General features: G+C 41.2%; 1 protein-coding gene across 2 annotated transcripts in view; it reads right to left on the bottom strand.

The window, feature by feature from the left end:
- Window positions 1-11,567, bottom strand: part of CACNB4 (calcium voltage-gated channel auxiliary subunit beta 4) — a 137,239-nt gene that overhangs the window by 12,701 nt on the left and 112,971 nt on the right. For both annotated transcript variants that reach the window (XM_081814453.1, XM_081814455.1), the window contains 2 exons: window positions 10,321-10,472; window positions 8,361-8,456 (listed from right to left, as the gene is read on the bottom strand). In XM_081814453.1, the coding sequence (XP_081670579.1) occupies window positions 8,361-8,456; window positions 10,321-10,472 (248 nt within the window). The remainder of the gene's footprint in view (window positions 1-8,360; window positions 8,457-10,320; window positions 10,473-11,567) is intronic.

Here is an 11,567-nt window from a genome sequence, read left to right as displayed (position 1 = left end):
ACAATCTGTTCCTCTCTTAACAATCTGTGACATTCATCATGAACCCGTGCACATTTCCTCACCACACCCCTCCATCCTGTCCATTCCTATTCTTCAAAAATTACAATATCTCCCAGTGTTATTGTCTGTAGAAGAGACACCCAGTGTTTTTGTTAAGTTCAAATTAATCCAATGCTTTAAATCATAGCACTGGTGGGAGTGCTTAGTTGGTGGGGCATCCAAGTTGGGTGGCCAAAATCCCCGCAATAAGAGTAGTCTCCTTTGGATGGAGAGAAACTAGATCCCGTGCAGCCTTGTTTCATGAAGGAAACCTCTCAAATTGATTATTCTCTTTTTCAAAAACACTATTCTGAATTAAACTGTGGATGCCCAGGGGCTCTGTAATAATGAAAGCACCACTGGGGACAGTTACTTTAAATAGATGGGTGAGGGGCGCCTGGGTGGCTCAGTCGGTTAAGCGGCTGCCTTCGGCTCAGGTCATGATCCCGGGGTCCTGGGATCGAGCCCCGCATCGGGCTCCCTGCTCAGTGGAGAGTCTGCTTCTCCCTCTCCCTCTGCCTGTCTCTCTGCCTACTTGTGCTCTCTCTCTATTTCTCTGTCAAATAAATAAATAAAATCTTAAAAAAAAAAAATAGATGGGTGAATCCACACAATTCTAAATAATTTACATAAAATGGCTGGAAAAGGGCAGTGGAAAATTACTACCATGATAGCAATATGGTCAAGGATACCGGGCACTACCATTCACTTCAGAGTTCTTGTGTTTACCAGAATAAGTCTGAGTCTATTCGGCAATGGAAAATAAAGGGTGACAGAAGAGAACTCCAGTGGTTACTGTAATGTTAGAGGTTTGCAAGACTCTGTGAGGAGATGAGTTCCCCTCTTGCAGAGAGAGCGATCAATGTCATTTTACATGCTCAAAAAAATTACACAGCTCAAAGAGCCACAGGGTCATCTTATAGTAACACAAGCCAGCTTGTAACTAAGTAGGATTAAGGGATTATATTTCCTTTATATATTCAATTGTCTGCCTGTCTGCCTTTTTTTTTTTTAAGGGTTATTGATTGTGTCATTTTTTATTTTTATTTTTTTAAGATTTTATTTATTTATTTGACAGAGAGAGACACAGCGAGAGAGGGAACACAAGCAGGGGAAGCAGGAGAGGGAGAAGCGGGCTTCCCGCCGAGCAGGGAGCCCGATGTGGGGCTCGATCCCAAGACCCTGGGATCATGACCTGAGCCGAAGGCAGACGCTTAATGACTGAGCCACCCAGGCGCCCCTGCCTGTCTGCTTTTCTCACCATGTATTATGAGGCTCTTATTATCACAGTACTGGGGCGATATGAACTTTGGTCTTCTTAAAATGTACTATTTTTCAATTTCTCTGAAAAGGAAAAGGGTACTAATACCCAGTAGAAGCAAAATGAAATCTCACAATACAATGTAGAGACGGATATTCCAATTAAAAATTCAGGCTGGTCATATTAAAAAAAAAAAAAGTGGGTCCTAGTCTCATTGGCTCCTTTTCTGTCTGCATCCCACCCTTTTTTTTTTCTGTGAATCCAGAGCAGGCAATGAAGCAAAGTCTTCCCTCTTCCAGAATACAACTGTCTGTGGCAGATTAAATATGGCCACAAATTCTTTGACACTCTGTCCCCTGAGATGGAGGGTTTAATGTCCTCTCTCCTTGAATCCGGGCAGCTCCTGTGACTCCTTTGCTAGCAGAACGCTGTACCATTATCTAAGGCCATTATCTAAGCTTAAGAGATTGGACTTCTTGGCTCTTGGAGCCCTGGGAGCTGCCCTGTAAGAAGCCTGTATCGCTGTCGGAGAGATGCCATGGAAAGGCCCTGAGACCACGTGGAGAGAAAGAGGAGCTGGCTAAGCCCAGCCTTCTAGGCATCCCTGCTCAGGGACCATGTCAGCCACCAGCTTAATACCACCAAGTGCTCATGTTGGAAGTCACTAAGTTTGAGGGAACTTTACTGCACAGTCACAGACAACCAAAACCTTGTCCTAGAACAAGGGTGGCAACTTTGGTGGGCTGGCTACATGGGGGCTGCTTCTATAAACAAAGTCTGACCGGAACACTCCCATTCATTTACATATTACGAGTAGCTGCTTTCCTGCTACCAAAGCGGAGTTGGGTAGTCTTGTGAAGACCATATGGCCCAAAAACCTAAAATATATACTTTCTGGCCCTTACTGAAAAAGTCTGCAGACTCCTCTCTTAAAAGAAGCTTTACCTATGAAACCCATGCTTCTCTTTCCAGAATATATAGTAACCAGTTTGCTGCCATTCACTATCTTATGCTGACTTTGGCCAAGGTTTATGTACTTTGGAAAGCCAGTTCACCTCTCTTGGTCTCAGTTCCCTCATTTGAAAAATGAGGTGGTTGGACTGGATCAGTCCTTCCCCAGAAGTGTTCCATGAAACACTAAATCCACAGGATGCTCTGCGAAAAATGGTTCTGTAGGCAAATTTATGGGAACCACCGTATACTATCCTGATGGAGGTATAAAATACTCATTAGCATATGAAGTCTTCTGCAGTAGAAAAACCAGTTTAGCTTTGTTTACATAGTGTTTTCTCAAACATTGTTGGTATCAGAGCTCTTTCCCCATAGCACCTGCTGACATCACATGAAGCCCATATTGGGAAGAACACTCCAGGAAACACTACACTGGGTGCTCTTCAAGGTTCCTTTTTGCTTCGACAATCCCTGGGTGTAGGATTCATTTTTCTGGCTACAGAGAGCTAGCTTTTTTTCAGTACTCTTTTAGATCTCCCTTTCTAAAGACTGATGCCTTTAATTTCTTAGCAATGTGTGACTCTGCCAGTATAATTTGCTGACTTTTCAGATTGGAGATGCAGTGGCCAATTAAGCAAGTTGTAAATTCTCCTAGAGGAACTAAAATGACACAGTGATCACCAGTCTTTCAGTGACAATTATAATTATGGGTCTTAAAGTAAAGCAGGAACAAATGCAGGCACATTTTTAGATTACTACTAGTTTTATAATCCAAAGATTTTTTTCACATGTGCTAACACAGAGTGTAAAATTCCTTCTTAGCATTACAAACGCTATTCAAAGAAGATCAAATGAACATGTTTAATAATGCAAGCAGTGTTTAGAAAATATTAAATACAAAGTAACCTTACTTATCCAGACTGCTTGTTTAATAGTTCAAGTTATCTGATCAATTACATAAAACAGGAATTCGCTGCTGAGATATAATAGAGCAAGGCTGTCTTGCCAGTGCATGAGGCTGTTTTGAGATTCCTGACATATGGATAAATCCTAAGATATCTCACAGTATTATCTGCATTTAAGTATGCACATATATTTTCCTGGTGCCAGCTATTTCAAAGGTAACACATTACATTATATACACAGCTCAATTGTCAACCCTCTCACAGCAGCTAAAATAAAACAATTTTAACAGGACACAAGTATATTCTCTAATGATTATTAGGGAAAAAATGTAAATAAACTCATTCTTATAAACAGATCAAAGAAACAAGTTTAATTCACCTAAAATGTATCTCAAGAAATCACTTATTAAGACCTCTTATAAGGGCGCCTGGGTGGCTCAGTCGTTAAGCGTCTGCTTTTGGCTCAGGTCACGATCCCGGGGTCCTGGGATCGAGCCCCGCATCGGGCTCCCTGCTCGGTGGGAAGCCTGCTTCTCCCTTTCCCACTCCCCCTGATTGTGTTCCCTCTCTTGCTGTCAAAAAATAAATAAATAAAATCTTTAAAAAAAAAAAAGACTTCTTATAATGTTATTCACCAAAACGTGTGTCTATATTAACCTAAACTAGTGGTTCTCAACCAGGAGTGATTTTTTTCCCTAAGGGACATTTGGCAATGTCTGGAGACATTTTTGGTTGTCCCAATTTGGAAGTTGGTACTGGCCAGGGATGCTGCTAAACATCCTACAGTGCATAGGACAGGTTCCCATAACAAAGAATTATCCAACCTAAAATGTCAATAGTGCTGAGGTGGAGAAACACTGATCTAAACCACTCTCTTCATCTATAAGAGATTTACAAAGTAATATCTGTAAGGATATTCATGATCTACCAAATTGTTTGCTAAGAGTTGACTTAGCCAACTGTAATCTCTTTCTGAAAAACTGAAGAATAATTGACATTTGATATTGTATCAGTTTCAGGGGCAGGACATACTGATTTGACAATTATATACATTGCAGAACGCTCACCACAAGCAGAGTTACCATCTGTCACCATATAAAGTTTTTACAAATTATTGACTATATTGCTTAGGCTGTACTTTTTATCATGACTTATTTATTTATAACTGGAAGTTTGTACCTCTTAACCTCCTTCACCTATTTCATCTGCCCCCTCACCTACCTCCCCTCTGGCAACTACCAGTTTGTTCTCTGTGTTTGAGTCTGTTTCAGTTGTTTGTCTGTAGCCAACTGTAATCTTATTAGACTATGCAGTCCTCAAAGGCAGGAACATGCCTTTGAAACCCCAACACCTAGCGAGGTAACAGGCCTAACACTTTTTTTTTTTTTAAGATTTTATTTCTTTATTTGAGTGAGTGAGAGAGAGAGAGGCAGAGAGAGAGTGTGCGCATATGCACATGTGCGTGTGCTCGCATGAACAGGGGGGAGGGGCAGAGAGAGAGGGAGAAGCAGACTCCCTGCTGAGCAGGGAACCCAATGTGGGACTCTGATCCCAGGATCCTGAGATCATGACCAGAGCCGAAGGCAGCCGCTTAACCAACTGAGCCATCCAAGCGCCCCAGGCCTAACACTTAAATAATGTTTGCTGAATGTATTTTAGTTCTTGTAGGTGAGCCGCAGAAAATTAAGATGACCAAATATTTTGAGTTTGTCTGATTTAACCATACAGTGGCATGGATACCATGTCCTCAGCCGTGCCCACGGATCGTTCCATAGAGGTATCTGATATTAATGACATTTTGAAACAATGAAGCTATCACTTAACTTGATATATTTTCTGCTTATTTTTATACTCTCCTCTTCCTTGGGCTCCACAGATGTTGGTTTTACCAACATCTCTACACTGATCACTTCCAAAATCTAGACAGAATCAATCTTACAGTTGAGAAGGGTCTTAGATACCATAGCCTTCAGCCTTCACCAGAGGAGATTCCTCTCACAACTCTGACATTTGTTCCTAGAGCCCACTCTGTGAACGGAGAGCCTCCAAATGAATGCAGTGAGAGACTAGGAGCTCACCACTTAGAAAGCCATCCCATTCTTTTCGGCATTTGCATTTGCGTAGACTTGTGAAATGCCTTGCTCCTGGTGGGTGAGTCTGCTCTCTCTGTCCAATGAAATTAGACAGGCCTAACTACTCTCCAGTCCACCCAGATCTGCTCCCAAAACCCCCGCAGATCTTGTGGCCACCTCAGGGACCTCACAGAACTAGGCCACCTGCACAGTGTAGATCCTTCTACATCTGTGAAGACAAACATGGCCAACGAATTTCGAGATAATAATCTGTATTTTCCCTTTTGTATTTTCCCCCTTTCTTTTCTACCACTCATGCAGGTGACAGGGTCTGGGCTTCCTTGTCTGGCATGGGGATGGGCATGGGGGGGGTGATGGGTGCTGTGGCAGGAAATTGCCAGCTCTCCATTTCCCTTCCTGGGTTTTGTTTCCCAAAAGCCTAAATTGGTTGAAGAGATTTTGCTAACTGACTCAGGAAACAAAGGAAGGTGGGGATGCTTTTAGACATAACAAAAGCAAACAGGAAGTTCCCTTAATAGCAACAAGAGGGGAAAAGAGGGAGACACCTCCTCTCCCTCAGACACAGAAGAGAAAGGAACTCCCCTGCCAATGTCCAGAGAGCAGGAACTTCCATGTCTCCTGCCTTACCAAGATTCTCTGTTCCAGATGAGGTCCGATGCAGCAGAACATCCATCCTGAAGAACCACATGGACGTGGCCAATGGGTGCCTGAACTGGAACTCTCCCCCTCAACTCCCTCAATTTCCTTACCAACTCCCCTTTCCCACTTGAGGTCTTTGTTCCGTCCTGGAGATTTCTCTTGCACAGCAAAGTTGGGGGCCAGAGCCTCACCTGCACAACACAGCTGTGTAGAGGTGGAGGGGCACAGTGAACAGAGGTTTGTTGGAGGCAGACAGTCCTAGGGCTGAGTCTGGGGGCTCATTTACTAATTGTTACCTCCAACAAGTTTCCTAATCGGGGACTTAGCTTTCCCTTCTAGAGAGTAAGGATAATGTTATCTACTAGGATGGTCAAAGAGGCCTATCCTCAGATTTACTGGAAAACCTGCTGTGATGAGTGTAGTCAGCAGATAGCCTGGGGCGGGGGTTGGGGGGACTGTGGCACCTTCTGGAACAACCACAGCATTGGTCCAAGCCAATGCCGTGCTCTCCACAGGCCGTGGCTCCTAGCCGGTGCCTGAGGACAGCACGGAGACTAGAGCCTGAACAGTTCTGCCCAACGTGTGACAAACATGCAAGAAAGCTGCATCTCAGTCTGAGGCTCCTCCAATCCATTTCCCCTTCCTTCCTCCTTTCCTTTCATGAGATCAGTCTGGTCTGGTCGGAAGGTTCTCCCAGCCTGTTCTGTCCTCTTTCTTGTTTAGTCTTTCAAACGCATTTTCTCCAATAGCTTCGTACTTCTAATTCCATTTAGGTGTCTGCTTCCCAGGAGACCCAAACTGACACACTCTCTTTACAAGACTGTTCTAAAAATTGGAAACAATAGCACAGCCTAGTGTTTGGTGGCTGCTCAGTAAAGGTTAACTTCCTTCAGCAGGTAAGGATTATAGAGTCAGGGGCTAGGTAATACATTTTTGTATTTACACGAAGGGCTTGAATTATACATTCCATTTTGTAAGTGGACTTCATTCATAGGCAGTGTGAAGTTAGACTTCTTAACATAGCACTCCAGACACCAACCTATCCAAATTATCTGCGGGCAGGTATCCAATTGTGTATACAGGTAGGTGGGACTGAGAGGACAGGAAACTGGCTTTGGAGCCAGATAGATTTAATCTAATCCTAATTTGCTGGGTGACCTTAGGAAAATCATTTAACCTCTCTCCCTTCAGTAGCCTCATCTACAAAATGGGGATAATACTGCCTACCTTACTAGGTAACAGTGAAGATTAGAGATAATCCATGTAAAGCATCTAGCATTGTGTCTGGCCTGTCTAATAAGCATCCGATAAAAGGATGCATCATACTCTTATTGTCTTTCATTCATCCTTTCATTCATTCACTTATTCAATAAATATTTACTGTGGGCCTACCGTAATAAAGGGCTGAGATATAACAGTGAACTAGAACAGGAACAGATCTTATAGAGCTTGACAGGTTAGGCACGGCAGAATGCAAAGTACATCCGATATTTATAACAGAAACACCTAGATGGTGCTTATTATGTGCCAGGCCCTGTGCTAAGAGCTTTAGCACATAGTCACTCATTGAATCTTTACACCAACCCAGTGAGGGAGGTACTTGCTCAAGATTACAAAACCAGTGTGGATGTGAACACAATCTGGCTCCAGAGTCCACACTTTTAACAGCCATGCTGTATTGTCTCTCTAAACATCCGAATTAGATTTTATGCTTCCACAGAACATAAATGATCCTTATACAAGTATATATTTAAAAATCTAGTAAATCAAATCAGTGGGAAAGACAGTTATTTTCTTTAGAGAAACACAGGCACAGAAGGAGTAACTCAGCTGAGCAACAGACACTGATCAGCTACTGGTGGCCCCCGGGGGCGCGGGGGGCAGTCACCTCCCCACACCCACCAAAATCCCTGCCATTGTCTTGGCTTCCAACTCAGCAGCTGTTTTCTGGCAATGGCACCAGGAAAAACATTGCTATAATTTGATTTTTCATCTTACTTAACCCTGACCTCTTCATCTGCTATAACCGCAGGGCTCTTCTAGTTCCCATAAATTCTCAGCCTTCAAGGTCATATCTTTTCTGCCTACTGGAACTTTCTGGCAGAAAAATTAAAGGAAAGTCAAATCAGGATGTTTTATTTGTTTTTTTATTTTTCATAAACATGTCCCCATGACTGGATTAAGCAGTCTGCTGAGTGTTTGCGAGGTCAAGGTAGCAGGTGAAGACATGGGACACAGGACACTAGGTTCATTTCTTCTTACATGGCAGACACCACCCAGTTCTGGATGGCTGAGTGTAGCCAACATGACAACAGCACTTTGTTTGAAAAACCCTGTATGTTTATGATAACATATCATCACCCTCATTCTAGAACAAAAATGACCATGGTAAGAGGAAAACAAAAAACACAAAACACACCACCCACTCCTGTCTTGGCAAGAATGACTAAGACAAAAAATGATGGTACTTACTGGGGGACATTGTGCAAGTTTGTCAGCTGCTACCAGTTGAACATTTAAGTGTTTGCTTTGGGACTTTCCTCTAGATTTAATCAACCGCTGTAAAACCTGATAGAAGAAGACATGACTCAATGAGTTAAAAGAAAAATGAATAAACCAAGACCTTTTTAATAGTCTGGTTAGCCCTGAGTATTAATAAAGAGGAAATACAATATGAAAAATCATATATGTAAACTCCATAATGACATCACCCACTTACACTGGCTCTCACTTATCGTGGCTTTGATACGTGCATCCTATTCTCTCTCCGTGTGGGTCCTAGTGGGATCTCAAGTTCCCGCCCTAGATTTTACCCAGAAATTTCAAAGAGAGCCCTGCAAAAGAGGAGGGACTGCTCTGTACCAGGTCATTTATGTCCAAATTCAGTTAAGTAATATTTTAGTTCACTATCTCAGTATCAGATAAGTATCAGTCTTTTATGTATCTGGTCCTTTTGGTCATTGATAATTATTGAGGTGTTCCAGTTTACATTAATAAGATTTCATGATAGAAATCTAGGCAAAACATTTGCACTGCCATATTGCTGCATATAAACCAGTGAATATCTGTGTCATTTGGGCACTGCTGTAACTGCATTTGCCATATACTCCCTCTCCCTTCCCTTTTTTTTTAGCTGAAACAGGGCCCTCACCCCCAAAATGGTACTAGTCAGTGAGGCTCTATGACACCTCAGTGCGTATGTCCATAGGAGCCCCTGTTCCTACACTTAAGCAGGAGAAAGAGGTTGGGATCTGTTCTGCTGCAATGAAGGGTGCTTGGATCCCCTTCAGTTTCTGGGCCAAAGAGACCGCCAGGTGGTCAAGGCAAGTTCAGTCCATTCTAATGGTTCCCAAAAGGTCCTGGTTTGGTCAGGATTCCCAAGTCCATCCTGTGCAGAACCAGTGCCTGCAGAGATGGAAGGCTGAGGGGTTGGGGAAGGACACAGCTTCTTTAGACATTCTCCCTCTGCGAGAGGCAACTACTGCTCTGGCTGGAAATTGAATTGGTGTTTTAGTGCTAAATGGCACTCTTGGAGGCATTAAAAATAAACTAATTGTTAAGGTAGTACCTCCCTAGGATATCTGTTTCACATTAACTTTTCAGAATGTCATCACTTCTTAAAAATGAAAGAACAGCCAAATCAAAAGAGACCAATTTGAGGCTGTCTCACTTTTATTTTTATCTACCTTTGTGGCATAGAGACACATGGCAGATATTCCATTGTGTTTAATCACAGAATACCTATTCCTTGAAGAACCCAACCTGAGCACATATATAAACGTCTATAACTTTTCCATAAGAGATTTTATGCAGTGATGTTTGACTTTATATATGATCAATGTATATACTTTTCTTGAACTATGTACTCTCTCAACCAGGGAGAGAATATAGGTGCTACAAGAATCAATATTACCCAAGAAATTTACTAAGATAGAACCTAAAGTCTCTGAAAAGCTATACTTACTTTTTCTCACCTTTCTTAATTTTTTGTTTCTATTACATTCTTGCATAACTGCCTGGCTGGGGAACCACAATAGAGAGTGACCTTCTTTAAAACAATGGCTATTCTTTATTTGCTCTCTTAGAATTTCTAGAACCTGTACAGACTGTGGGAATTAAAACTGCCCATTAAAAAGGGTCTCAATAAGATACTCTCCTAACCCACTAACAAAAAAGCACAGAGCGGGTGCCTGGGTGGCTCAGTTGGTTAAGCGACTGCCTTCAGCTCAGGTCATGATCCTGGAGTCCCAGGATCGAGTCCCGCATCAGGCTCCCTGCTCAGCAGGGAGTCTGCTTCTCCCTCTGACCCTCCCCACTCTCATGCTGTCTCTCTGTCTCATTCTTTAAAAAAAAAAAAAAAAAAAAGCACAGAGCAAAGAATATTTCAAAGGAAATGAGCTTCTGATCCTTAAGGGACAAATGAGCTAATTACCTTTGGAGATGAGACTTTTACATGAACAATAATTGGTGCTAAAGAAGTCTTTATAAGTTGTGCTGGGTGATTGATTGTGTCTGCATCAAGAACAACCAGTTGCAAAGATCTTGCCAACTCAAAGATTCTTTCAATTTCACTTTGTACTTCCGCTAAAAGGAGAAATAATAAATAACAGGACATAGTTATTTTTACTAATTAGTTCTTAAATTTAAAAACATAGTACCCCTTTCTGATGTTTGTCTATATTGCAAAACAGAACATTTTGAATTTCATACTTCTTTTAACTTAAGATCTTTTCTAAAGAGATGGGTTGAGTTTTGGTTGGTTTTCACCAAACCAAATATTTGGTGAAAAAAACTGAGATGGTTCTCTTAACTCACTTCTTACACTTGTCCTGAAATTTAGCTATTTATATAGCTATGTTGTTTATGATTGTTGCTTTGTTCTAAAGAACTTTTACTTTAGCTATGAAAGCTGAAACCACATTTAGGAAAGAACTGAACTACATGTGTAGAGCAACATCACATGGAAAGCAAATTACACTGAAATATTTCAACCAATCAACAATTTATATATTAATATTTTGGAAATATGTTTTTTAAAAACCCCACAATTCATCTGTTTTGACTGATATGCATATTTTTTATCCAGGGTTAAATGTCTGGGTCTACTCTCACAACTAACATATTGCTATGTCTTAATTCAAGTATTAGGGCCAGTACACTTGTTCTAAGGCATAATCTTCAGTATTAAAAAAAAAAACAACTAAGGCAATTATATTATAAATGCTGAAATGCCTTGAGAACGAAATCTATTCGACTGGCTGTAACAGCCAAGTGACCTGAATCTCTGCATGAATCTGGTCAAATAAAAAAATCTAATTATTCTCCATGTCTGAAGCAATCCAGCTATTTTTAAAACAAAGCAGATTATCTATAAAAACATAATCTGGTTTTTTAAAACATAAAAAGCTTTTTCATATATATTTTATAAATCATCTGATATATTGGGTCATGTTCAAAGTCTGAATTAGACTACCTAATTTTCAGAGAGATGATCTTGTTTTACTTTTTACTTATTTTTATTTTTGGCCTATGCATTATAGGGCGTGACCTAGCAATGTTGTAATCGCGTTTAAATTACAGAGTAGACAAAGTTGCCTAATGTAAATTACTTCAAAGATGGCCTAGGAAAGAGGTGATGTTGCTTTAAATATACTCTTTGAAAAGGGTTTCTACCAAAAT

This window comes from Leptonychotes weddellii, chromosome 3 (genome assembly GCF_054177405.1).
Source record: "Leptonychotes weddellii isolate Sample4059 chromosome 3, ASM5417740v2, whole genome shotgun sequence".
Lineage (NCBI taxonomy): Eukaryota > Metazoa > Chordata > Mammalia > Carnivora > Phocidae > Leptonychotes > Leptonychotes weddellii.
This window is presented reverse-complemented; position numbering and strand designations above follow the sequence as displayed.